At 39.1% G+C, this 25,431-nt stretch overlaps 6 protein-coding genes and 1 long non-coding RNA gene across 9 annotated transcripts; 3 read left to right on the top strand and 4 right to left on the bottom strand.

Moving 5' to 3' along the window:
* Nucleotides 1–316: 316 nt before the first annotated feature.
* Nucleotides 317–1,706, bottom strand: LOC147870284 (fasciclin-like arabinogalactan protein 10). The gene has a single exon (XM_087331428.1). It carries the CDS (start codon nucleotides 1,704–1,706, stop codon nucleotides 369–371), a length of 1,338 nt encoding a protein of 445 aa, XP_087187554.1. The 3' UTR covers nucleotides 317–368.
* Nucleotides 1,707–3,491: 1,785 nt separating this feature from the next.
* On the top strand, nucleotides 3,492–6,048 carry LOC147870283 (uncharacterized). Its single transcript, XR_015532066.1, has 2 exons — nucleotides 3,492–3,567; nucleotides 5,861–6,048. It is a non-coding gene; the product is annotated as an uncharacterized LOC147870283 (long non-coding RNA).
* LOC147870282 (pentatricopeptide repeat-containing protein At2g17033-like) lies at nucleotides 4,123–6,164 on the bottom strand. Its single transcript, XM_087338590.1, has 2 exons — nucleotides 5,867–6,164; nucleotides 4,123–5,384 (listed from the first exon to the last, which is right to left on the bottom strand). The coding sequence occupies exons 1-2, from the start codon at nucleotides 6,131–6,133 to the stop codon at nucleotides 4,332–4,334; spliced, it is 1,320 nt and encodes a 439-aa protein (XP_087194716.1). The 5' UTR covers nucleotides 6,134–6,164; the 3' UTR covers nucleotides 4,123–4,331.
* Nucleotides 6,165–7,717: 1,553 nt separating this feature from the next.
* LOC147870281 (tetraspanin-8-like) lies at nucleotides 7,718–8,881 on the top strand. Its single transcript, XM_087331313.1, has 2 exons — nucleotides 7,718–8,257; nucleotides 8,624–8,881. Exons 1-2 carry the CDS (start codon nucleotides 7,718–7,720, stop codon nucleotides 8,879–8,881), a joined length of 798 nt encoding a protein of 265 aa, XP_087187439.1.
* Nucleotides 8,882–10,156: 1,275 nt separating this feature from the next.
* Nucleotides 10,157–12,926, bottom strand: LOC147870280 (cocosin 1-like). Its single transcript, XM_087338580.1, has 6 exons — nucleotides 12,418–12,926; nucleotides 12,027–12,226; nucleotides 11,163–11,359; nucleotides 10,855–11,050; nucleotides 10,551–10,768; nucleotides 10,157–10,469 (listed from the first exon to the last, which is right to left on the bottom strand). The coding sequence occupies exons 1-6, from the start codon at nucleotides 12,785–12,787 to the stop codon at nucleotides 10,313–10,315; spliced, it is 1,338 nt and encodes a 445-aa protein (XP_087194706.1). The 5' UTR covers nucleotides 12,788–12,926; the 3' UTR covers nucleotides 10,157–10,312.
* A 1,426-nt stretch (nucleotides 12,927–14,352) lies between these two features.
* On the top strand, nucleotides 14,353–17,049 carry LOC147870279 (calmodulin-binding receptor-like cytoplasmic kinase 2). 2 transcript variants are annotated; one of them, XM_087338604.1, is made up of 6 exons: nucleotides 14,353–14,575; nucleotides 14,677–15,118; nucleotides 15,239–15,407; nucleotides 15,506–15,595; nucleotides 16,051–16,349; nucleotides 16,694–17,049. In XM_087338604.1, the coding sequence occupies exons 2-6, from the start codon at nucleotides 14,768–14,770 to the stop codon at nucleotides 16,916–16,918; spliced, it is 1,134 nt and encodes a 377-aa protein (XP_087194730.1). In that variant the 5' UTR covers nucleotides 14,353–14,575; nucleotides 14,677–14,767; the 3' UTR covers nucleotides 16,919–17,049. The 2 variants fall into 2 exon arrangements, with proteins under 2 accessions (XP_087194730.1, XP_087194727.1); XM_087338601.1 differs by having other exon boundaries at nucleotides 14,353–15,118.
* Nucleotides 17,050–22,411: 5,362 nt separating this feature from the next.
* LOC147870278 (zinc knuckle (CCHC-type) family protein) lies at nucleotides 22,412–25,094 on the bottom strand. 2 transcript variants are annotated; one of them, XM_087338616.1, is made up of 5 exons: nucleotides 24,580–25,094; nucleotides 23,433–23,555; nucleotides 23,263–23,338; nucleotides 22,910–23,052; nucleotides 22,412–22,828 (listed from the first exon to the last, which is right to left on the bottom strand). In XM_087338616.1, exons 1-5 carry the CDS (start codon nucleotides 24,973–24,975, stop codon nucleotides 22,637–22,639), a joined length of 930 nt encoding a protein of 309 aa, XP_087194742.1. In that variant the 5' UTR covers nucleotides 24,976–25,094; the 3' UTR covers nucleotides 22,412–22,636. The 2 variants fall into 2 exon arrangements, with proteins under 2 accessions (XP_087194742.1, XP_087194749.1); XM_087338623.1 differs by having other exon boundaries at nucleotides 22,413–22,828; nucleotides 23,275–23,338; nucleotides 24,580–25,092.
* Nucleotides 25,095–25,431: the final 337 nt, after the last annotated feature.

The raw sequence follows: 25,431 nt of genomic DNA, 5'->3' as shown, positions 1-25,431 counted from the left end.
GAAACTTCCCACCCACCCATAGAAATCTCAACTAGGTGTCCCTCTACAAAATGCGGCAATTACAAAAATCCTTAAAAGTAAAATGACATCTAATGAATTCTGGTGTAGTATTTTGATCATTTTGCTCACACATAAATGATCCATAGATAAGTGTGCATCTTTTACTTCTTGTCTTGACATCATTTCTTATTGTAGAGATATATGTAGATAGCTTTACACACGTCCGTCAATGGGTTTCATAACTCGACAGTAAATTACAGAAAATGATGGAGATGCCAATTTTTTTTGAGATTCTAATATATAAAGGCATATTCTAGTAAATTCAAAATGGCACCGAGAAGATTACAATTTTCATGGGTAGCCACAAACTAATACAAAAGAGAACCAATGAAGAAAACAAGGAAGATGGAAGCACACAGGTGAAGATAACAATGATTTCTCTGCACCGAATGTGCAGAGCTCTCATCATCATTCTTGGGTCCTGATGCAACTTGGGGACCACCGAAAGACAAGTCTGCAGGTGGAGCAGGGGGCGAATAATTTGGTGGTGCTGATGATTTAGGAGTTTGCATTGCCGGGGCCAATGCCGATGCCGGAGACATCACTTGCGAAATAGTTGGACTCGAGTCGGGCGGAGACAATGCAGGCCCACTGGGTCCTGGGGCTAATGTTATGGACGGAGATGGCGATGCTGCGATCGACGGAAAGATTTCTGCAGGAAGGAGCAACGAATCGATCGAGAAGATCGACACGGGATTGTTGGAGTAGAGCGTCCCCATTATCGGGACAGGGTTTCCATTGCCATTGGTTATGATTGAAACCATACCGGTCTTTGTGGATGGAGTCAAAGAAAGCTTATAATCAGCATTGCCTGATGTGGTAGCTAGGGTGGGTTGAGACCCTGCGGAACCCAACAACTCTTGTGTGGGGAAAAAGGAAGCAATCCCGTGGAACTCGAGAAGCGAGACCCTCTGAGCCATGGAGAGGCTTGCATACACCATTGATCCCGACATGCGATCGAATGCACTGTTGGTGGGTGCAAAGATTGTCAATCCCGGGGATGAATCATGCGATTGAAAGACCTTATCAACTCCAGATGATACTAGCAACGAGACAAAGGTAGAGAAATTCCCTGCCGCGGAACGAGCAAGGACGTCAGTGACATTGACTGGCGATGAGGGTGGAAGGGAAGCTCCCGTGGGCGTAAGCAGAGCAGAGATGGAGAGAATGCTTATGTTGAAGGGGAAGCTCTCCAGAGAAGCCATCACAGAAGCCAAAGGCGGAGATCCAGGAGGGGCAGATGCAGAGCGGAGTAGGGTGGTTCCATTAGTTAGGGTGGTTAGGTTGAGGAAGCCATTGAGTCCGGCGGAGAGGCCGGTGGTCTGGAAGAGCGTGGTGAGGATTGCAGAGCCATCGGACAGGGATCGAAGCTTCTGAGGGTCCTCGTAATCGAGGAGCACATGGAAGCTTAGGACGTTGAAGATGGTTTGACGGTCGTGGGCGAGGCGGGAGGATGAGAAGAAGGCATCAATGGCGGCATTGGGGGGGCAGAGCACAGTGATTGTGGTGCGGCTGTTGATGGCAGAGGCGACGCCATAGTTGGTGAGGAGGGTGTTGAAGGAGCTGCAGGAAGGGTGGTTTCGGAGGAGGGTGGTGACATTCTGGTAGGCGCAGAGGGAGGGGTTAACCATGAAGGCCATGGCCATGGCCACGATCATCATCACCATCGGCAGCAGGCGGTGGCGGGATGGCATGGTCACTGATCCTGCCTCCATTCTTTGATATGGCAAAAATCTCTCTCTCTCTAGATTCTTCTATATATGGAGAGTACGTGCGTGGAAACAGGATGGAATGGATTGATCGGTGGATCAATGAATGAATGAATGAAGAAGGAGACAAGGGGGGGGGAAGGCTTTTCTTACTCTGTTCCTGCTGCTTCTTCCATGGATTCTTGACTGGCCTTTCTTTCTTTCTTTCTTTATATATAGATAGATAGATATAAGGAGGAGGAGGATTCAGAGGAGCTGCTGCAGCAGCGAACTGTTCCCGCCCTTCTCTCTCTCTCTCTCTCTCTCTCTCTCTCTCTCTCTTTCCCCTTCAATCACTCCCACCCAAAGACCCCCGCCCAATCCATTTGAAACGAACTAACTAACTACTGTCTGCTATCAACTACATGTACATACATACATACATACTATATGCTTTGTTTCTGCTGAACTTCTTTTATTTCTGCTGCTTTTTCTTGCTTGTCCGTCTTTCTCTTCAACACATCTCTCTCTCTCGCTCTGTTTCTTTCGTTCTTTGCATTTTTTGTTCATGTCGGATCTTTCATCGCGTCTTGCTCTCTCCCCCCCCCCCCCCCCCCCTCCCTTCCTTTGCTTTTTCGCTTTTTGCTTTTTGCCTTTCGCTCCGTTTCTTGCATTTTCTCAGTTTATGTTATCGATAGATATGTTGGTAGTTTATTTAATTATTTATGCAATTTCAAAAAAAACAGAATTGCATAGATTTTTCCTGTTTATTTTTTATTTTAGCCAATGTCTTTTCCTTTTCTTTTCTTTTTTGGCAAATGCGTATTCTATTTTATTTTAGGCAATGCCTTTTTTCTTTTTTTTGAGCCCATGCCTCTCTTCTTTTTTTGTTTATTTTAGCAAATGCACTTCTTTATTTTTATTTTCAATTTTTATCAAATGCCTAGTTTATTTTATTTTAGCATTTCGCACCAACCTATTCATACAGTCAAAAAGCAGAGATTTTCAAAATTCAAAAGCTCTTCACCACACCACAACGTGATAGTGTGGGAGCCCCCTACCCCCATTCACTTTTCCATCCCCTCTACCAATTGTTGCCCTTTACTAGGATCAACCTTTGGGGGTATGCATGAATATGTTTCTCTAATTACATACTAGTAACTTGTTGACCTGTACCAAACTTAAGGCATCTATGAAAAAACTTAGTCCAAAGATTTGCGAAGTGGAAGCATACATATATACTTATTATAGTTGCATCGTGCAGGCGAAATTCAATAAGGACAATAGACTACCCCCATGATGGTAATTACATCTGACATATAGGTGCACTCTTCCTTAACCCATTTCTATCTCTGAAGCTTAGCCACATTTGCTGGTTGTTAATTCTCCTCTAATCAATTACACATCTTTGTCTTCATCTATCAACAATAATGCTACAAGGAGGTTGCATAGAGACACTAAGAAATCCGTGATTTGGAAATATGGAGTTTATGCAACAAATGAACAAATGACAAGTCTAATGTCAAAGAAGGTTTTGAATCACAAACATATGATTTTGTTTAGCTTTTAAATTGAACAATTTAAATATGTCTTCAATTTTAAAGAGCACTTCCAGTAAGAATGATATGTACAAATACAATGAAAGTGTTCCTTAATAAGCTCACTTGTACAAATACAATTTCACTCTTACCACACAATAAATATTACAGCAAAAGTGTTGCATACTCATGTTTGCAGAATATATATCGCAGGGCACAAGTTTGCAAATCCTTTTCCCAAATTCCAACACTTTTTCTAGAGAAGGCACTACAAGGTCCATGTGTCATCATGTAATATTGCAACATTTTCATAAGAAAACATGTCGAGCAAACTTGTGGACTTGATATATGTTGTTGAGTGAATTTTAACAGTGAGACACAAAATGTAGAAAACATTTGCTCAGCTCATTTTATTGCTAGTTCAAATTTCTCTTTTGACAACTTGTGCAATCACACATTAACAAGGTCTCTTTCTAGAGCTAAACCACATTTTACACCATTCATTGTGCTCATGATAGTTGAACCCAAAAGAATTATAGTACTGCATCATTTTTTAGTTGCCAAAGTCAAGTCTTGAAGTAGAACCAATTTGTTTTGTTTTGGATGGATGGATGTGGAACAACTCAAAAAACAAAAGGTGTTGCAATCACATTAGAGGAAATAAGCATCAAACTAAGATGTATGTTTCATAGTACCAAGAGAAACTCTTCTGCAAACAAAAATGGATGAATAGGGAGGAAATCTCATTGAAATAAACCCAAGTATGTTCTTTGCAATGTGGAATGAGAATTCTCAATGTGAAATAGGATTGATTAGAGCCTTACCAAGACCAATGGGGAAAGGATTCCTCCATTAAAAAAAAGAGAGATTTTGTTTTACAGACCAGGAAATTTCCCCTCTCAATGTGAATTAAATAAAAATCTATTGATGCAAACATACAAACACAGAAAAGGATCCCTCTGTGCTTTTCAAGAATGGCAATACCTTACAACCTACAGTGAGGATTGATTACTCATGAAAATGTTGACTCCATTAAAAATAAAATTCACAATCTCGTAAGCCATGCCAGCACAGCATGAGATTTTGCAAACAATCTACCCTTGTTTTGGCTATCTACCATAAAAGGGCTTCCCATATTTTCAAGCAAATCACGAACCATTAGCTTTATGTAGGAGCTTCCCCTGGTCTCACTATGTTTACCCCATCCAGTTACAATGACAATCTCAGATGGAAACTCAAGTCGAGTATCAAGTCTCCCCAATACTTCTCTCAGCCAACACAAGAGCATCACATATGCTGAACCAACAACCGTGCTATGGAGATCAAGTTGCCAAGAATTATCCCATTTTACTGCCTCTTGAACTAGACAAAGCTTGACAAGGTATTCAACACTTTTGATCTCCCCTTGCGTAGCACAGTTCTTCTCTAAATACTCGAAGAGCAATGCTATAGGTACATAAGTGTTCCTTGTTGAAAGCTTTGTAAGCACTGGGCAAGCTTTCGCTACTGCATTAAGTGATCTTACAGTTGGTTTCACACCTGAAGCCAACATCTTATCTATCCATTCTTCGATCTTGGAGTGATTCTCAACTGTGGCGTACGTGTTGATGATCATGTTGAATACTACAGGATCCTTTAAAAACCCCAGCTTCTCCATGTCTGAAGTTATTCTTTCCATATTATCAAACAAACCACATCTTCCAAAACTGAAAAGAACTGCTTTCAAATCCTTTGAAGATGGTTTGAAACCACGTGTTTGCATATCGATCAATGTGGCATAGGCATCATGAGGCAGATCAATGCATGCATATGCTTGGATCAAAGAGCTAAATGCCGAAACTCTCGCGTGTGAATCTGATGACATTTCCACGCTTTTGAAAGTGGCAAGCATTTCAGTTTTGAGGTGATACCTGGCATAATGAAGGATAAGTGCACACTTGAACTCCAAAAGTTGCTTCGAATTCAGTTTTTCATGATGAGTTTCAAGAAGAGCTTGAGAATGTTGAGTCTCCTGACATTTGTCGAGTAAAGCAGTGAGCTCTGCGAGAAGCCCAGGGTCCCACTTGAACCAAGGGGCATTGACGAGGGCAAGGTACATCTGAGGGAAAGAAAGAGTGCTGCAATGTCAGTTTTCCATTCCGTGAAAAAATATTGTCTCTTTCTCATTCTTGTCCTGCTGAGTGTCTGACATCTCATGTATGAAGGAAAGGAGGAGGTTGTCACTTTTCATGGTTTTTTGTGCATTTATATCATTCTTTCTCTATGACTTGCAATGGTCAGGAGTAAAATTCCCGAACATCGCGATTCATGCATCAACTGCACACGCGGAGAGTGCACAGCAATGTTTCTTTCCATCACATTCGACCACCTATCTCTCTCTCTTTATCTATCTTACCTCTCGAACATATATAGAGAACTAAACAGGCCAGCATCAGGGCATTTGGAGAGATAAAGAAATGCTCTGAAACTAGTAGTATCTACCATATTCGATCATCTACCTATCTCTATGTCTTTTCGTCTATCTCTCTAATACGTAAATGATAAGAGGAACAAAGTACATATCGACAAAGCTAGACTTACAGGAAGGGCGATCTTCCATTCTTGGAGGAGGAGGAGATGGCGGAGCGTGGAGAGGAGGGTAGGCTTCGAGAAACGGAGGAGAGTGCGTCGAAGTGTCGCAGCCGTGAGCGGCGTGGGCCGATCGCGGAGTCGTAGGAGAAGACGAGAAGAGTGTTTGGAAGAAGGCCTGGGAGGCAGAGAGAGAGATGAAGTCAGAGAAGAAGAAGAAGAAGAAGAAGACGAGAAGGCGCAGAGCCTGTAAGTACTATTAGCAGGACCGCAATACATGGAGACTGTCTCTGTCTCTGTCCCCTGTCTCTGTCCCTGCCCCTGCCCCTGCCCCTGCCCTAGTTAGGCTAAGAGATAGATATGTGAGTGCCACATCACACACCACATGTCGGCCCGACACATCGATGTATCTCGCGTGGCACCATATCATTGGGCGAGAGATGAATCCAGGGCCAAACCGTATCATTGCTCGACGGGCAGCCTGCCCATACAGTAGTGTGGGGAGCACAATAGTAGTTTAGTGTTCGGGCATAGCGGGCACACGGACTATCTACCTCTCTAGCATGGTGTGGATCGGAGAAAGAAAGTGAGGCAAACAACTATCTCTATTGGCTCATGACCAAATGGAAATCCACATCCGATGGAGAGAATATGTGAAGGTCAAACATTATATGTTGCTCATGTCTCAACTATCGAGACTAGAGGAAAGGAAAAGTCATATACAAGAAATTTAATGATACCACACGAGATTCATACGAGAACGGATTCGTCAAAAGGCTCCATTCCATGTTCGTGGTAGAGTGTATGTACTATATAACCTTAAGTTTCAAAGGGGTTAAAAAATCTCAAGTTATTGGTATATTGTTGTTGTACTCATTGCAACATACGTTCATGTTATTAACTAGGTTTAGATCATCATGTAAGCAGTTTGAGGAATTATTGTTAGGGGCAAGTTGGAATTTTGCAAAGCTCTTGACCTAATTGCTTCCATAAACTTCTGTCGAGCATCCATCCCAGAATCCAATTATAATGGATTCCGTCTCTCTTTCTTCCATGCAAGAGTACGGACCCAATCTTACATTGCCCTCCCAATAGTTGTTTTTAGTTGGATTCAATTATATTTTGTGATTATCCCAAACTTTTTCCCATGTAAATGCAAATGCATGAAAGAATTCTCAAGCAAGTATAAGGTTGTAACTCTCACCTTAAGGAGACTTTCTAAATCTTCCTTTTACGATCATAATAAATTGTCAAAAAAATTGATAATATTGTGCACAAAAGTCATTTTTTGTTCTCCATGCAAGAGTATTTGTGATAAAATGCCATGGGGGTTAACCATGTAATTGATGTTGCGAGAATACTTGTTTTTAACCTAGGTAAAGGCAAACCATGCGATTTATAAGGTTACAAGCTCACGAGAAATGTTCAAAAGGAACCTTATATAATGGAGGAGGTTGTGTCATTATAGACTTACATACATAATTGTCCATATCAATAGTAGTTTTATATGTATTATGAGCTACTTACTTGTCCAAAAGTATTGGACGCTTGGAACCTTACTAAAGGGTATGGTTTAAAAAAGCATGCCCCGGTGTGAAAGAGAAGAAGGAGCCCGGGGGCAAAAAGGAATAACCGCCAACCTATATGACATGTGAACGTCTTGGTCGTTAGTTATGTGTGTGTGTGTGTGTGTTTGAGAGAAACTAACAATATAGATTCAGGCCTCTGAAGCTTTTTTTTACAGTTATACCCACATTCAGCCACAAACAAAGCAATCCAAAGCATATAAGTAAGCTGTCTGCATAAAAATTAGAATCTCAAACCGGACCTATTACTTTTTACATACATATTGAGATTGTGATCATGGCAAGCAGTGGAGGCAGGAGGCTTGTAGGTGGTGGCATGAGCCACCTCATACTCGTCATTTTCAATGTGGTCACCATGGCCATCGGCGGTGGAATTGCGGGACTCGGAGTGTTGTTGGCCACCAGGCAACCCGGGACCTGCATGCAGGAGCTCCACTGGCCCCTCCTCTCACTCGGCGCGCTCTTAGCCGCCATTTCGGCCCTCGCCATCCTCGCCACCTTCTTCAAAATCTCCATCCTCCTCCGCGCCTACCTCTTCCTCCTCCTCCTCCTCATCCTCGGCCTCCTCACTCTCGCGCTCTTCACGTTCGTGGTCACGCACCGGTCCGCCGCCAAGGCTCTCACGTCCGTCGGCTACAAGCAGTATCGGATTACCGACTTCTCGGTGTGGCTCCAGAACCGCGTGAACGACCCCTACCGGTGGTCCCGCATCCGTGCGTGCCTCCGCGACTCGAAAATGTGCACTCTCGAGAGTGCTCCCGGCGCCGGATCACGCTTCCTCTCACGTATCCTCCGCTTTGTTGTGGCTAACAATTATGTGAGCTCTTATCTTAGTACATCTCACATGATTTTTAAATACTCTTCCCATTATTCAATATATATTATAGATTTAAAGGTATCTAAGAATTTAAATGCAAATACATTAAATAAAATGTACTTCCGCAATACATATCTACACTCTACAACTAGATAGGGCTGGGAATTGGCATGAATTTTATTGCATTGGATCCAAACACCTATATACCACACCAAATGTCCAAAATTCTCACTCGAATTTCATGCAGCGTTCACAACAACCTACATTCTCAATGTTCGTCCTGCATTTAAGCATTCCAAATGGGTCTACATTCTACTTTCCAGTGGTAATTACAAATATTAATCAAAGCTGTGCAATTGTTTATAGGATGGATGCTGCAAACCACCGAATGTTTGTGGATTCTCCAAGTTTGGAACAAACTATGTGAGCCCCACAAACTCTACTGCAGACCTCGATTGTACGACTTACAACAATAGTGAAGATTATCGTTGCTTCGATTGCACATCTTGCCCAACGAGTGTTCTTCATTCAATCACTACAAACTGGAAGAAGATTGCAATAGGTGTTGTAGCCATTGCTACCTTCCTTATCATTGTGTATGTAATTGGGTGCCAAGCTTTATAATTCTCTCTAGCTAATGATGAATGTAACTTTTACTTTACACTCTCCTAGCTAAATTTGAAACGTCAATTTTTCCTAGTCCAAATGCAAAAGAGTTTACACAAGGGTGAAGTTATATGTATAAGATTCTTGTTCTAATATATTGGAATTGAAATAATCAAGATCACTTTCTAAGTGCACATTATGAAGTGTCTTATGGAGGTAACTAAAATTTATCTTCGTGAATAATGTGGAACTGACATTCAATACCATGGTATAGTGATCAAATCTATGTGATGAGGCTTTTGCTTGCCTCTTTATTGATTATTGCTATCTAAAGTAGTTCCTAGATGTAACTAGGTTGGTGGCATTTATATGCCAAGGAATACCAATGGCAAACAATGGCATTGAATCTTGTGGTTCACATGTATTAAATATGATTTTGTACTTATATATGTAAGTGGGGACTAATGAAAACCTTCCCTTCATCTTATAAGAACAAAGTAATTTGTAATTACAAAACTCAATGAAATAACATCAATACAAAATGCTCCATAATATACGGGATACACTATGGAAACAATTGGTTCTAAGATAATGAACAAACGAAGAAGACAAAGATCATTAACATTTTACTGATAAAAGATTTATATAGAAATTCAGAAGTAGTTAATTTAGTTAAAAGACAGCATGTTTTGAGGTGTGATATCACGGACAGAAATGTTTATATATCTTCACATGTATTTTGCTATTGGTACAATAACTTACACCCTTTAAGGAAGTGGTATACAAGGGCTGAAATGAAATACTTGGCGTAATACCAAGGACAGAAATATTAAACCATAATGTACATGTTATATATATATATCTTCACATTGTATTTTTGCTATTTGTACAAAAAAATAAGAAAATACACCGTTTCGGTATACAAGGACTAACCGCTATTCCTATCCTCAATATACCCTCATTTAAGAAAACGAATGGTTTGAAATATTAAAATTATATGTACCACCAAAGTATTGATTTTTAGCTACATAGACTATCATTCGAATGTTGCAAACGAGCCATTGGTTACATAATTATATCATGAGGTGAAAGATAAAAAGCATAAGCATTATAATGAGCTTGCTTAGAGAAAAATGATTTGGGGGGCTATCATACGACTCGGATAGAAAAGAGTTATCCACACATAAGAAAAGGTATTCCTACATTTCACCAAACAAAATACAAAATACATTAATGAAACATGTTGTCACCACCATTACTGTCCATCGATGAGCACAACTTTACTTGCGAAGGTATAAACATTGATTGCTTTCTTATATACATGATTTCCTTTGGAGGACATCCTCCCAAGCCTATATACATCTCTCCAGTAAATACATTAATTCCTTTATCTACATTATATGCTTTAGTAATGTCTACCAAGCCAATAGGCATTTCTTTATCCCAAACTTAAGCTACGGGAGGAGGAAAGATAGCTTCATCATGTCTCCGGCCTTCCCATATAGATGAAAGTGTCTGCTCATCCACATCAAAAGATGCAGCTAGAACTTGCATTGGGATGGTATCAAAGAAAGAGTTCTTCCCCACAAGATAAGATGGTAGTGGCCTGGTATCAACAAATATCACCATACATCACCCACATTTTGGAGAACATAAAAAAGGGACCCAAATTGTCACACGTTTTTACCTTGATGATGTAAGGAAAGAGATAAATGTCAAGCCTTCGGCACCGGCAACCCTTATTGACGGCAAGAACTTCGGGATGGCCACAACTGAGCCTTCTTGGACCTTGTCAGACAAGATAGTCTCCCCATCATTGTTTGAAATCTCTATTTTGCCGCTCCCACTCATGACATATATCACCTGGTGAGCATCTCCGACCATCAGAGGGCCCTCCAGTGCATTCTACAGAATCAACAGATGCAACATTAACTACCAAGTTCCAAGTACAAGAAAAATCCAGAAAAATACATAATTATTATACAACTAACCTTTTCCAGTCCAACCTTTACTGCACTCATCCCAACAAGCTTGAGTATGGGTAGATGATCTTCATTTACCACCTTCATCCAACCGCCTCGTTTCACGTAAAGATCAGGATATTCCTGATCCAACTTATACTTGAACTCGCCTGGGTTACCTGGCAACCCATCTTCACCAAGCACATTTGCAATGTGCAATCCCGCACTGATGAACAAAATATTGAAATATTTGCAAATATTCACATCACAAAAGCAAATCAGCACATACTACCTACATCAATAATGCCCCATATATTAACTTGTGTCCTCTACATTACCTTCGGGTTCTGATTCTAGGGTCTGAAAGACTACTAATCTTCCGATCAATCTTGATCATGGTTGTGTCCTTTTGGCTGTCTAACAAGAGGGCCATTGTCTTTTCGTCTACACCCCATGCGGCAGCCAAAACTTTGCGACTGAAACCATGAAGCATTCCACCAAAACGGTCGCCTTTTGCTCCAGCTAGTGAAAATTGCTGCTCAAAATATTTGAAATTTGATGTAAAGCCTGTACATTATATTACCCACATATATAGTTACATACTACCATATACAATTACATGAATAATGTCTGTAGGGCGTGTAATGTAGGCACCAAGGTGCATACACAAACATACGTACACACATATATATATACATGTATATCCCACATGTATGGATGAATGTATGGATGAATTGGATATATTCGAACATATATATATATATATATATATATATATATCCCACATATATTCGAACATATAAATATACCCACATACGTTACACCTACATGTATTACCCACATACGTTACACCTACATGTATTTTCACATACAGCTAGCAACATAAACAAAGACACGGAGTACAGGGATGTGCATACTCACATCATATACATACATGGGCAAAGTAGCACCATAACCAAACACACAAACCCATAATGGAATTACCCACACACATTAAATTTGAATCTGCAGTATTAATGTAGGAATGCAAAACCACATTATTAATGATGGAAGTATCAACGGACATTGGGTGCAAATCAAACCCACATCATCAATGTACGAATACGAGAGAGGAGACATATTTCTTACAAGACTGAAAAGATATTTCTTACTAGACATTTGTGTTTATATAGTAGTAGAGTTTTGAGATCATATATGCGTACATGGTATCGACCAGGATGTATTCCCGTGGTTGAATCGGATGCAGCAAAGATCCTATGATCACCTTCCCCATCATTGTACCACCAAAAGACCACTCCTTTAGGGATGCCTATCACATCTCCTCTCTCCACTTGCTTGATGTGGAGGTATGGAGGTTGTTGTCCTTCAGTAGATGGAGAAACAATCCCGACTTTTGCGCTCCCTGCTCATAGAATGATAACGATTACATGTGCACACACCACACAATTCTAGTCTACTATGAAACACATATTTACATCCGATCTGTGTAGCTAGCTAGAACCATTGATTTTGGATGAGGATATCCTTGTACTCACTCATAAGGTAGGTTTCTGATAATTACCTAAGAAATCCCTCAGTAGCAGTAAGTTTTACCTTCCAAAACGTAGGAGATGCCATCAGAGTCGGCGTACTGGGGGAGCAAGAGGCCTCCTTCTTCAAATGTGATTTCCGAGACTTCGATGTGAACATCAGGAAATTGCAGGACGTCTCTCCACCATATTTTGAATGAACCTCCCTCGAACAGGACCTCTTCCTTGGCCTTCATCTTGTGAAGCACTTGTTGGGGAAGCTTGGATTCATGTCTGCCTCCATCACGTCGACGTCCATATCCATCATAAACAAGAGAATCATCATCATCATCATCCCTCAGTTCACTCACCCCATGGCATCTTACCGCACCGCAGACGAAGAGAAGGGCGATTGACGTTAAAAATAGGATGACATGACGGGTCGTTGCAGCCATCTTGGATCGATTCTGAATAGAGAAGAATCACCATGCCTGGTTTTATACGATGTTTCAGAAAAATGCATATTTTGGGAAACTCTGTTCCAGAGTATTGATTGACATGTGGAGCATTTTGCCATACCCAGCAATGTTGATAACTCTATATTACCATATGTAGCTAACTCTATACTATAAGTTGTCTGTAGATATATGTATGTTGATAACTTGTTGGGCTAATGTTTTGTAACGTAAATGTGCCTATGCTTGTGTGCTTTGAAACATGGTGGTGTTCCTGTTGAAGTGTGACGCTGTGAACGTTTGCAGAGACATTGGCTTGAGATCTTAGTCTGTTTAGGGTTCAGGGTCATGTGAATGTTGTGATGTGAGTGTGCATCTCCTCATATTTGGTTTTCATTATTGGGTGCTTCCAAACATGAAATGCAAGATCATGAATTCTACCTCTATAATAGTATTTTGTGTGATGAATTATTGGGAATGGGGTTGTAGGTTCTTAGAATGGCAAGGTAGTGTGTTGCTTGAATGTCTCAATGTATATGTATTATATTTTAAAATGAGTGATGGAATGGATTGCTAGCCACAGAGAACAATGAAATAAAATCTTGATAGGTTAAATAAACTAGAGTCTTTCGGACTTTTAGCATGCATATGGTATGATGGTGTGACAAACCTCAAACAATGAATCCTATATCAATTGCCAAGTCAACCCTGGAGTAGAATGACGAAGGTCACAACTAATCCATTTTCAATGTACAATGATGTCTCTAAAGGCTCATTAATAATAAAAACATATCACATTTTCAATGCATTTGACAATATGTTATCTTTCAAAAACAAAGCAAAAAGGTATCAATTTATCTTGACTTGCAATCAATTGAGTGTGACTAGCGACAATAATATTTAGCTCATCTCAAAGGTGTCTTCAAATCTTGCATAATCTCACTCTAATGTTATTTTGCTTTTATCATTGTTTACTTAAAATACTTTGGAATGGTTCTGACTAGGAAAATTCCATGTTGTTATTCTTTAATAAATGGTGGTGGGCCATGTAAAAATGTTCACTTATATAATCGTGCCACATAGGACTTGAAGATAGATAATCTAAGATAACTATAAGAGAGTGGTTGCATTACAAATGACAAGAGGAGATAATTCAACACAATGGTTGGCCCTACGGGAATGTTCGACTTAATTAATTAGGTTGAGCTAGAGACGACTAAGATAAATGACTTTTAACACAACAACAAGATGCCTTGCGAGAATGCTCGAACTCATTTGGTCATATGATTTGGGTGATCAGAAGATAATCAAAATAACCACAAAAGGTTGTGAAAATTGTTGCCTTATGAAATGGTCATGTGGCCGGATCAGCATAAAAGGTAAACTCTAGACATACTAGAGGGCCTCGGAGGTTTTTTTGGCGTTGATTCTTCTTTTGTATGTCACTGTTTTTGTTCCCTATGCATTCTGGTCATTCGGTTTTTCATTTTTTCCATATGGAGCTACGGTATGATCTCTCTGTGTCTCTGTCTCTGCTCAATTCATTGTTGATTATATGTGGGCTTTCTCATGCGTTGAAGTCAGGTTCATCCGTTTTTATCGACACTGCACATACACATCTCCATTTGATGTTTTCTAACCTGACATGCGACAACTCGTAGTTCTTCTCTGAAACTGGACTTGAGTTGTTTGAATCTTAATATTTGATAATAGAAGAGATTCGATCACCGGGAATGACTTTCATCTTTATCATGATTCACGACTCATAGATAGATCTAGGATTTTAAGGTCAACACGAGTTTATGGAGTTAATATATCAGTCAGATAGTTATTCAAGCATCTCAAAACACTAAACGCGATTCTCAACTCAATTCTATTCGTTTTGCCAGGATGTGTGAAAGAGCTTCGAGGAAAAGGCAATAATGTGAAACTAGCCATGTTCTTTCCTTGATAAAGTAAAAGATTTCCCCATCTTTTTCCATGCCTCAGATGAAGACTGATCTGTCCCTGAGTGGATTGGAAAGGATATTCTCCTGGTTTTCTTGCATCTGTGTGAAAAAAGAAAAGCTTATCGAGGAAAAGGAACACGATCACCCCCATTTTCCTTCGATCGATCCCTCTGGGCAGAAACCTATATCCAATGAATCTAATGGCTTTGTGTCTCAAATGATGCCAGAACGGGGGAATGCTATTGTTTTCACTTTGGACGAACTTAACAATGCAACCTTAAATTTCTCACTATTTCGCCAAATTGGACAAGGTGGGTTTGGAATTGTTTACAAAGGAATACTTTCAGATGGCACAGAAGTTGCAGTTAAACGAGCTAGAAAGGTAAAACCATCATGGTAATGTTAAATGTACTTTGTTAAGCGTATACGAGTCACTATCATTTATTTGACATATATAACATGATAATCGAGGTATGTACCGATACTCTTTTTTAATTCATAGGATGAATTCATGTTGCGATTGACAGCTCAATTTCAAACTGAAGTGAATGTATTGGCAAATGTAGAGCACTTGAACCTTGTCAAATTTATAGGGTATTGTGACAAGGAGAATGAATGCATTTTAGTTCAGGAGTATGTCCCAAATGGCAATTTGAGGCAACATCTTGACTGTGAGTGCGGTTATTTCTTTGATGAGAATTCACTTAACTAACAAATGTCATTAGTAGCAAGAGCAGCTAATTTAGTATGATTTTTCTTCATCACGCAGGTGAATTTGGTGTCATGCTAGACTTGCTTATGCGTTTAGATATCGCAATTGACATTGCTCATGCCCTTACGTACCTCCACTTGTATGCAGGTTAGTTCTCAATTTTTATTTTTGGTTTAACATTCTGATGATGCTCATTGTCCAAAAGTATCCACCAAACTGACTTTGTTCAGGCAGCCATCTGAGAGGTTCAATCAATGAGTAACTGTGCATGCTGGTTTTTCTTTAGGCTAAAAAAATGCTTGTTCTAAGCACGTTGCCTTAGATTTTCCATGAAAAATAGTAGGGTTATGATGTTGTGGTTTAGTAAACCTTCCATTGTGGTTCATATAAAAGAATCACACCAAAAATATAGACTGGAACGGTTCAAGGCCACTTTCCATGAGCAGGCAAACTTCGAAAAACTCGGTTTCTGTTTGTTACCTATAAAGTAGAAAGGCACTAGATTTAACACATAAAATACCACCAAATTTATTAAATTGTTTACAGTGACACCATTTGAGCAAAGCTGTTCTTGATATCTTTTCCTCTTCTTTTGGCTCTAGAGCGTCCCATCATACACCGTGACATCAAATCCTCAAACATACTTTTAACAAGACACTTCAGGGCCAAAGTTGCAGATTTTGGATTTTCCAGGGCTGGGTCTCTGGGAACCGATGATATTCATATCACGAAGCAAATCAAAGGAACCCCGGGATATCTTGACCCTGAATACTTGAAATCCTATCAATTGACACCTAAGAGTGATGTTTACTCTTATGGCATCTTACTCTTGGAGTTGCTGACGGGGCGGTGTCCGATCGAACCAAATCGACCTCTAGAAGAAAAAATTACTGTTCGATGGGTCAGTTTGCTATGTTTTCCTCTTTTTTGCAAGCAAAACACCAAAATACATACCTCTTTAACATTTTTGGATATTTATCAGAATACCTCTTAAATCCTCGAAATTTTACTACTAGAACATCTCTCTGCAATGCAAAATTTACTGCTACAACAAAGGCATCCTGGTAATTTTTAAAACATAGAGTATTCTGGTAAATATCCAAAATGCTTGGGGTAGGTACTCTGGTGTGTGCCCCCTTCTCTATGTTTGAGCTTTTCTTGACTTCTATTGGTAATGAATAACTATAACATATAGGACTGGAATAAAACCTATTTGGAATAAATGTTTTCTTTAACTCAATTTAGGCTTTTAAGAATTTCTTGGAAAACAATTTGGCGGGGATTATGGATCCGAAATTGGAGAAGTGCGAAGTGGCTTATGTGGCAGTGAAGAAAGTGGCGGAAGTAGCTTTTCATTGCTCGGCACCAACAAAGCTAGATAGACCAAACATGAATGAAGTAGCGGAATGTTTATGGAGTATCCGAAAAGAATACCAAGCACAAGCCAATCAACAACATGGGGTCTTGTAGAGCATCCATATGCACTCAGTCATATAGAAGAGGAAAAATAATTGTTGAGTATGATACAAAAAGAACACCAAACCAAATTCATTGACAGAAGTTCCTTAAAATCTTTGGGGTTAGTGTATAGTTAGTTTGTCCATAGTGTGTTCCAGAATTTAGCATGTTGTGCAACGGCTGGATTGGAAAAGTTGCGATAAGATTGGGTATTGGATCAGCACTGATGATAAAAGAGAAATGTGTGTTCTACTTGGAAAGTTTCACTTTTCATATGTTTTTTATGCATGAATTTTTTAATACCTATGCCACTGAACGCATATATAGTTCTATCGATCTCCTCCATAGTGTATCATCAGGCATTGTATCTCTAAAGAAGGGGAGAATAGGATTCCTTGTGGGAGTATTATAATTATATTTATAGAAGATGCTTTCTAGTGTGTAGACAATTTTAAACAAGAAAACATGCAAGTTAGAGGAATTTAGATTAATTCCATCTAGACTTTCTCATTGACTGCTTCATAGATGAGGATTAACTAATTAGGATATGTCTGATCATCCTTCAAACCACGGTTACACAATGCTACATTGTGCATAAGCTTTTAAAACTATGTTACATCTTATCATTGGCATGGTCATGATAGTTGCCGAGTTTGACTAAACAAAAGCTTTCAATTCAATCTTCAAAGTAAACAATTCATCTAGGTCCCCATTTTTGGGAAAGTGAAATATGTGATAACACACTTTCAAGCTCTCATGACTCAATCTTCATAATTGATTGAAGTGTCATGTACATACTTTGTTGGAGTGGTTTTAAGACATTGTTGGAGTGTACATACTTTGTTGAAATGTAGTGATCTTTCTATGTGATGCCTTTCATGCATCCTCATTGCAAGTAAGTAATTAAGGAAACATGAAGCTTTCTACATATACTTTCCTTTTGCAGCTTAACATGTGTGTATTACTTCTTCAAACGACACATCATTGTTGTAATGTATGTTCTATAAAGAGTGAGCTTAATGCGGGTCAATTAAGTGATTCCGCATGAAAATACCGAGTATGTTGGAGCGTTAGATAGACGAAAAATCAACATATTCTTACAAAAACATGTACATGAGATTTAAGGTATCAACATTGTGAAGACAAGCAATATACAAAGCCCACTAACTTCAATGTCATGTTCTAGTAGACTATTTGAGACCAAATATAAACTTGATATCAAATTATTCCATAAAAGAGTACACGAATATTGGATGGACCTATAGGGTGAAAAATCTTGATCACTCTGAAATTAATAATGCCTTATAATTGCAAAAGTGGAAGGAACTAAAATGTGGCCAAAAGAAAAAATGATAAAATTCGAGATTTTTTCGAGCTATGAAAAGCAAGTCCCAAAAATGTCTTAGCTAGTTGTGTAAATAGAAAATAGTTCCCGAACACTTAATACATGCAATGTGTGGAAATATGTCAAGTGGGATTGCGGGCGTTGAGAAATGAGAATTGACCGAAGAGATTTAAGGTCGGTAGGCAAAGGGATGGAAAAGTTTCAGGCCTGGATGGTATGTTCAGTAAACATTCAATTAAGTTTGTGCCCACTTAAATGCACCATTCTTTTGAGTGCACTTTTTTTTATAGAGGTCAAAATTTACATTGTTTCGTGACGAAATTACATTAAACCAAATTGAAACTATGTTCCAAACATTCAAAAACAACAAAAGGAGTTTTTGTGTCTATGTCTATGTGTGTGTCATGTGTTCTATGTGTGTGTGTGTGTGTGCGTTTATGATTTTGATTCTTGATTAAAGAACATAAGCAAAGAAGGGCAAACAATTCTTGATGATTGTGAATAGTTCAAGTTTTTGCAGTGATTGGCTGTGAACGCGAGCTCTGTTTCTCCATGTGCAACAAAACTTCTCTCTATTGTCCTTCTCTTTCTGTGTGTGCATGTGCCACGTGCATGCATGCTCTTTTCCTGCATGAAGAAAGCCTCTCTCCCTCCCTCTCTCTTTCTGTGCATCTTCTTTATTCTCAAAGATGACAGAAGTTGCCGCCTATGATTTGTCCATTGATTCCCCACTATCTTTTCATGTCTCCGCCATCTACACTTCGATTCCTCAAACATGCTGCCACGAGGAAAAAAACGCAAGAAAAAAACTCATCACATCCAAGGAAGTTCATTAGTTTTGTTGCATAATGGATGTATTCCTCAAACGTAGCAAAAAGACAAAAACTAAAGGTAATCTAGAATCGAGAAAGAAACTGAAGAGTATGTATGCCAGAACCAGGAACGTTTCAGATCAATTATATAATGTAATTTGATCACTTTTCTGATCAAGAATTGTATGATTAGAGGATAGAAGGAAAATATTTCAGAAAACCCTAAAAATTTCCAAAGAACCCTAAAATGTTTTAGAAAACCCCAAAGTGCGCACTTCTTCCTTGCGTTCACAGTGCGCACTTAACCGAATGTCTATTGTATTGTGTACAATTTATACGGGGAATGAAAGAGTTGTAGAGCAACTCGCTTACTCCTAGCAAAAACCTAGACTTGGAAACTGACGGGAGCCTTGGACAGACAAGTATCAGTGTGAAACCGAAGAGAAGCTAGGGCATCTCTCTGTTTCTCACGAATAAAAAGCCCATGCTGCTCCGAGTCTCATCAGAGACACAGTCAGCGAGCGCCATGGAGGCAGAAACCATGGGCTGTGGGTCGGTGATGATTCCTATCGTTTCATGGTTTTAGTTGCAGCTCTGGCCGTCGGGAACCCTGGATAACCCAGGGAGAACCCTCCTGGCATATGCCACTGCATCTCTGTGAGCCAATCACGATAACTCTCTGAGACTCTTTCCATTCGTACAGACAGATGTCTACCTTTTCTCTTCCGGCATGCCATCTCCTCACTTGCAGGAGAGATATGATCTGTGATGATTTTATTGTCATGGTTTTAGTTGCAGCTCTGGTTGTCAGGAACCCTGGATCTCCGGGGAGAACCCTCTTGACGCATGCCACTGCATTTCTGTGAGCCTATCGATATTTTCTGAGACATATATCTTCTGAATTGTGTTCTGTCGTTTGTACAATATAGTACAGTTTTTGTTTCCTTTACTCATAGGTCTGCGACTTTATTGCTCCACCTTACGACATCGGAGGTCAGTGTAGATGTGAAGTGTACGGTTATGGATGGTCGTGGATGCGACTTCACAGCATTATGTTATTCCAGAACAATCACGGCTGATTAGGATTGAGAAAATTGGAACAGATAAAGGAAGATCGGTCGGTACAATTATGTCATTTAATGTGAAGCGCTTATTTAATGCGTTCCCTAAGTGTCCTCACACAGGCGACAACCTGGAGTGTTTTGCTTCAAGGAATAGCCTTTTTTGATTACTGTTGAAACTTTAAATTCAAGAACAGTACAGCTTTGTCATATGTTCTCGTCGTTTCTAAGTTTACGTAGTCGTTACACCACGGTGTCTGTAAAATCTGTTAATGTGTATGGAAATCATCAAATCATTCTTCTTCGCAAATTAGTATTTTGTAGCTTTTTGAAAGACGTGTTTTGTGTGAAATATATTTGTGTGCTTGTCGTAATCTCGTTCATTCTTAGGTTAAAAAGCTGGGAAAGTTTGTTATATATTTCTTGCTAGACTGTAATTGTCGTACGACTACGCTATGGTGGCATTTAAATTAGAGTGTGTTGGATGATACTGCGCTGCCCGTATAAATTGTTGATAAGTTTAAGTAGCATTCTTCGTTCTCGTAAAGCTAAAGTGACGTTTGTAACGCTATATAGCTCCAGTATTGTATCTGTGTCGCAATTCTGACGTAAATGTCGTGATGTGGGTTTAGATGCCAGATGACTATATGATTTATCTTGCAATGAAGCGTGTTATATAAAGTTCGTTTTACTGTTATAAACTTATTGGGGAGGCCCCAAAAACAGGAGCAGGGAAACCCGTGTCATTACTCGTTACTCGGGATTGGATTATATAACCCTTAGCCGTCCAGGCCTTTGATACGGGTTTGATTCCTGCTACCCTCTAGAAATACAACGCAGGGTTGGCAGGGACATTCAAAACGATTCTGCTTTTCTTTTGTCTGCAAAACTTGTAACAAAGTTTCTGCCAGGTAGCAGTATCTCTAGAAAAATATCATTGTCTTTACTCAATTCTGGAATCTACACCACGGGAGCTTGGGGCGGTTAAGCTGTTGTTACTATCAACGGGAGCTTGGATTCTTTCTCGACCCAAATTTACAAGTATTATAATAATGACAGAGCATGTTGAATAGCAGGGGTACACAATTCGAGTGGTTTTATTAAATTGAATATACGGGTGGTCTTCAGTTGTAGTGTAGATGAATACGTATTGAGCTCGGATACGGAAGGGAATCTTATGGTTTTATTATATAATTCAGATGAGAGGAGTCGTGGTCTTTAATGTGGATGTTTATGCATTATTGAGGTGTGATGTGTTTACGACTATTGCTAATAACGGACTGGAATCTCATTGTTTGAATTTGGTAGCAGTGGTCTAATGTGTAAAAGCAATTTGTAGCGCCAGCTTTTCGTGATTCTCTTCACTAATTTAAATTGTGACCAAGTGGCACCGCAATGCAGCTTGCATATAGGAAAAGCTGTACGTTTAGTAGCTTTATACATATTTCTTCAATGATGAGAAAACAATTTCAAATCACCGTGATGATGAAACAATTTCAGATCAGGCTAATGAGAATACAATTTCGGGTCAGTCTGATGAGAACAATTTCGGATCAGGCTGTTGGCATGGTGAGTAGGAAGCAGTTTTGTTGCTAAAAGAATGAGGCTGATTCTTGATGACAGCTTAATATTTATTCCCAATAGATGGCTTTTGAGAAAGCAATATGTTCTGCTGCAGCTATACTGAGCTCTAACAGTACTGTTTCACAGGATCTAATGCAAATGTCTTCTCAAACGAAATTCTGGGTAGAAACAAGAGTTCTTAATTAAAATAGGTACACTATCAAGGTAAATATATTAATGTCTGCAAACTGGTGAGTTTATAGCTATTTGGCGTATAGAAACAGGCAAGGTTTTAATCGATATTAGTAGGGAATGAAGAAATCATGGAAAGAAAAGGAGTAATTTGATTTGAGGTCACCAAACCAACCGCAATACAGGATGTGACGAGAAATCTGATCTAGAAGAGAATCATAACAAGGAAAACTCAAAACAAAATTATACATTTGCAGGTATAAAAGAACTGTTGAATGTCAAAGAAGAAATGATCTTTTTGTGGAAAATACAACTTAATTTGTGAAGTAAAGTGTAGGTCATAAACTAATTTATTCCTCGCCTTCAGAAAATCAAACCATATAACTCTTTCGTTTAAAGTGGAAGACGTCGCAACACAAGCTTATTCATGACAAAATGTACAGTGACTAGTCCACTGGATTGGCATAACAAAATCGCCAAGCACTGAAACTATCAGTGGGAAAAATGTTTCAGCATGACGATTAAGACATGGATGATTGTTTGTATTGTTGATGTATGATGTCATGCCAGGATGTATTCTTGGTAAGTTTCATTTTTTATATCGCCTCTGTTCCAGATATCTTTTAGATAACTTGAACTATCTCACAATATTAAAAATAGCTTTACCATGGTGATGAAGGTATATGTTTGAAAATCATAGCTCTACTGTCATTATTTTATCCAGAAGAATCCAACAAGATACACGTTAGGCAAGCAATCATGATGTAACACTTGCAGATGCAATGCGAGCTTTTGCTCGCTCCATTGCTTTGAGACGATTCGCTTCCATTCGGAGTCTTTGATCCTTACTCAATTCGGCAGAAGAAGCAATTGTTTCAGAATTCAAAGTGGACACGGGTTCAGTTTCTGATGCGGTAGCTGATTTTGTTGTTTCTTTAGGCTCATTAGTCTGTCATCAAGAATGATTTGTTCACCTCATCAATAACTACAAATGTGAAATAATCTATAGTCCATTGTAAATTTTGCTAACCTCATCAATAGCTTGATTGTAGAACTCATCAAACAAATCCTCATTGATATCTTCAGGAAGTACATCATGTTTTTCTTCCCAATCATCTTTATCATTTGGTACGTCGAAGTCAGAGAATACATCCTTTTGGCCGGTACTCTCATCTGTTTCAATATAATAGATGACTCATCATCAATGAGAAGTTCACAATGAAGACACAAATATGACTCTAAATTTAAATCTCTTCAACAATGTTTTTATGCTATTCCATCATAGGCTAAGCCATTTGATACGTCAAGAAGTATTGGTACTTTACCAAGGATAATATGCAAACAGACTTGAGGAGAAATATATAAAGCAACATGGCATGCTACCTGCACATTTACCTTTGGAATTCAGCTTCATTTCTTCACCCATGGCTACTTTACTTTTTAAATCATTAAGACATACCTGTTCAGGTGAATTAAGATAATAAATATGAAAAATACAAAGCCAGCTTGAGTATTCAACAACAAAAAACAAATGCGGATTGGAAAAGCTTTACCCGAACACGTTTAGTAGAGCCAACTCTCTCAACTCTTTCAACAAACTGATCAAAGGAGAAGTAAGGAAGGACACGAGAATGCCAGTGGACATACGCTTCCAATAAACTCTTGAGATCATCAAGCTGCACAATACAGGTGCAAATATTATACTTGCTTTACTCCCAAAAAGTTTTGATTGAATATGCTCTCTTACTGAGCCACCATGAATTTTTAAAGGATTTTAGGTTCTTACATATGGGTAGACCCAATTGAATGTGCACTCTTTCTTGTCCATTTAATGCCTAGCTTACATAAGATCAAACGTGGGTTTAAGGTATGATGTACAAATGATTTCATATGGATTGAAAAATATGAATTTCAATTGTATGTAGGCTATATCTCTTTCAAACATTTTCATAACCGTAAAAATCCATGTTTCAATAGGAAGGGCTTATATGTGATGACCGGTTTGAAGTACAGAGCTTTATATATTAACACCTAACTTATATATGAGAAAACAGGACTTTTATGTATGATATACAAAATATTTCACATAGATTGAAATTTCGTGATTCCAACTGTATGTAGAATTTATCCATGTCACGCATTTTTATAATGGTATAAAATTCGTATTTCATGGTACAGCTTATATACCATCTACAGATGTGATTCAACAGGCAACATGCTTTTAGGATAAAAATGTTTTTGAAGTGCTATAAGTATAGTCTACTGATTAATTGATGAATTTATGCACAGTATATACAGATATTTTTTTAATTGATTGGTTTAGGGACTTTAAGATTTGTATGTGTTTATGTGGAAACATACAATGTTGCACAAAACCAGCTGTACATATGCAATACAGACGATATCACATTTCAATGCGCTGGAAATTTAGGGTTTATTCATCTGTAAATGTATAACACATTTCTCAAAAAATGGTTTATTGACAACATACATATATATGATTTCATATTGCTGTTTAAGGAAAATTAGATGTTTTAAGTGCAAATGTATACATAGATAGACACAGTATTTCTTACTTATCGTCTTCAAGACCGAATCTATGTTCGTGAAAGTGAGGTTCTTTTTACAGCTACAGACACAAAAAGGCTTTCACATTCCGAAAAAAATGACAGGCAGAGAAGAGGATGATAAGTAAAATACCTCATGGCCGGGTCCTTGGATCTTCACCATGCGAGGAAAATGTTCAAGGACATATCCTAGACCTTCATTAGATAGTAGAAGATCAGGTGTGAGCTTAGGCCGCTTGCGAGGGAGGTTGGGAGGCTTCGATGGTGGGGGCTTGGAATTCTTCCACGAAGAGGAGGAAGGATTAGATCCTTGATTCACAGCAGGTTTCCAGTTTCCAGAAGGAGGAAAAGATGAAGAAGACGACGAGCCATTGTTACTGTTGCGATTCTGATTCGATGGTAGGGATGGAGATGCCGAAGAAGAGGAAGAAGGGCAGTCTCGAGACCAATGGCCTGGTCGTCCACATTTGAAGCATCCTGTAGCTGATCCTGCAGTAGCAGAAGCAGCAGCGGGAGGAGGAGGAGCCATGAATCTCTCTCTCTCTCTCTCTCTCTCTCTCTCTCTCTCTCTCTCTCTCGCTTAAGAGGCTTGGTGCCGAAGAAGGAGAGACAACCCTAGGAGAACAGAGAGAGGGAGAAAGACAGTACCTTAATAAGAAAGGCAGAAATACGAATGACAGGAACGAAGAAGAAGAAGAGGAGGCATTGTTTCTGATTCGATGATGGCGGGAAAGCAGTCTCAAATTCGGAAATGGTTTTGGAAAATTGGGAGATATACCCCTCTGCCTCTGCCTCTACAGTGAGAAAATTTTAGGATATGGGTTCTGTCCCGATCCACACAACATTTGACATGCTAAAGGTATGGAATGCATGCATGGTTTATAACCTACATCTACTGCCACACCATCAATACTCACAAGACCATTTAATACATTTGGCTCAACTTCAACTTCCTCACGATTTGATAAGAGTTAGCTCAAGACTT

The sequence above is a fragment of the Azolla caroliniana genome, unplaced genomic scaffold, assembly GCF_043228905.1.
Source record: "Azolla caroliniana isolate FFs.n. ecotype wild unplaced genomic scaffold, voAzoCaro1.0.p SCAF_1, whole genome shotgun sequence".
In the NCBI taxonomy this organism is placed as follows: Eukaryota; Viridiplantae; Streptophyta; class Polypodiopsida; order Salviniales; family Salviniaceae; genus Azolla; species Azolla caroliniana.
This window is presented reverse-complemented; position numbering and strand designations above follow the sequence as displayed.

What these genes read in the sequence shown, in the direction of transcription:
- LOC147870284 (XM_087331428.1), bottom strand. Translation starts at nt 1,706, where the DNA reads ATGGCCATGGCCTTCATGGTTAACCCCTCCCTCTGCGCCTACCAGAAT.
- LOC147870282 (XM_087338590.1), bottom strand. Translation starts at nt 6,133, where the DNA reads ATGTATTGCGGTCCTGCTAATAGTACTTACAGGCTCTGCGCCTTCTCG. An exon ending in AATGGAAGATCGCCCTTCCT is followed by an intron (nt 5,385 to 5,866) that starts GTAAGTCTAGCT and finishes TCTTTCCCTCAG; the next exon opens with ATGTACCTTGCCCTCGTCAA.
- LOC147870281 (XM_087331313.1), top strand. Translation starts at nt 7,718, where the DNA reads ATGGCAAGCAGTGGAGGCAGGAGGCTTGTAGGTGGTGGCATGAGCCAC. An exon ending in TTGTTGTGGCTAACAATTAT is followed by an intron (nt 8,258 to 8,623) that starts GTGAGCTCTTAT and finishes AATTGTTTATAG; the next exon opens with GATGGATGCTGCAAACCACC.
- LOC147870280 (XM_087338580.1), bottom strand. Translation starts at nt 12,787, where the DNA reads ATGGCTGCAACGACCCGTCATGTCATCCTATTTTTAACGTCAATCGCC. An exon ending in CATCTCCTACGTTTTGGAAG is followed by an intron (nt 12,227 to 12,417) that starts GTAAAACTTACT and finishes TTCTATGAGCAG; the next exon opens with GGAGCGCAAAAGTCGGGATT. An exon ending in TAAAGGTTGGACTGGAAAAG is followed by an intron (nt 10,769 to 10,854) that starts GTTAGTTGTATA and finishes TTGATTCTGTAG; the next exon opens with AATGCACTGGAGGGCCCTCT.
- LOC147870279 (XM_087338604.1), top strand. Translation starts at nt 14,768, where the DNA reads ATGCCTCAGATGAAGACTGATCTGTCCCTGAGTGGATTGGAAAGGATA. An exon ending in CAGTTAAACGAGCTAGAAAG is followed by an intron (nt 15,119 to 15,238) that starts GTAAAACCATCA and finishes TTTAATTCATAG; the next exon opens with GATGAATTCATGTTGCGATT. An exon ending in AAAAAATTACTGTTCGATGG is followed by an intron (nt 16,350 to 16,693) that starts GTCAGTTTGCTA and finishes AACTCAATTTAG; the next exon opens with GCTTTTAAGAATTTCTTGGA.
- LOC147870278 (XM_087338616.1), bottom strand. Translation starts at nt 24,975, where the DNA reads ATGGCTCCTCCTCCTCCCGCTGCTGCTTCTGCTACTGCAGGATCAGCT. An exon ending in TTCCAAAGGTAAATGTGCAG is followed by an intron (nt 23,053 to 23,262) that starts GTAGCATGCCAT and finishes ATATTGAAACAG; the next exon opens with ATGAGAGTACCGGCCAAAAG. An exon ending in ACAATCAAGCTATTGATGAG is followed by an intron (nt 22,829 to 22,909) that starts GTTAGCAAAATT and finishes TCTTGATGACAG; the next exon opens with ACTAATGAGCCTAAAGAAAC.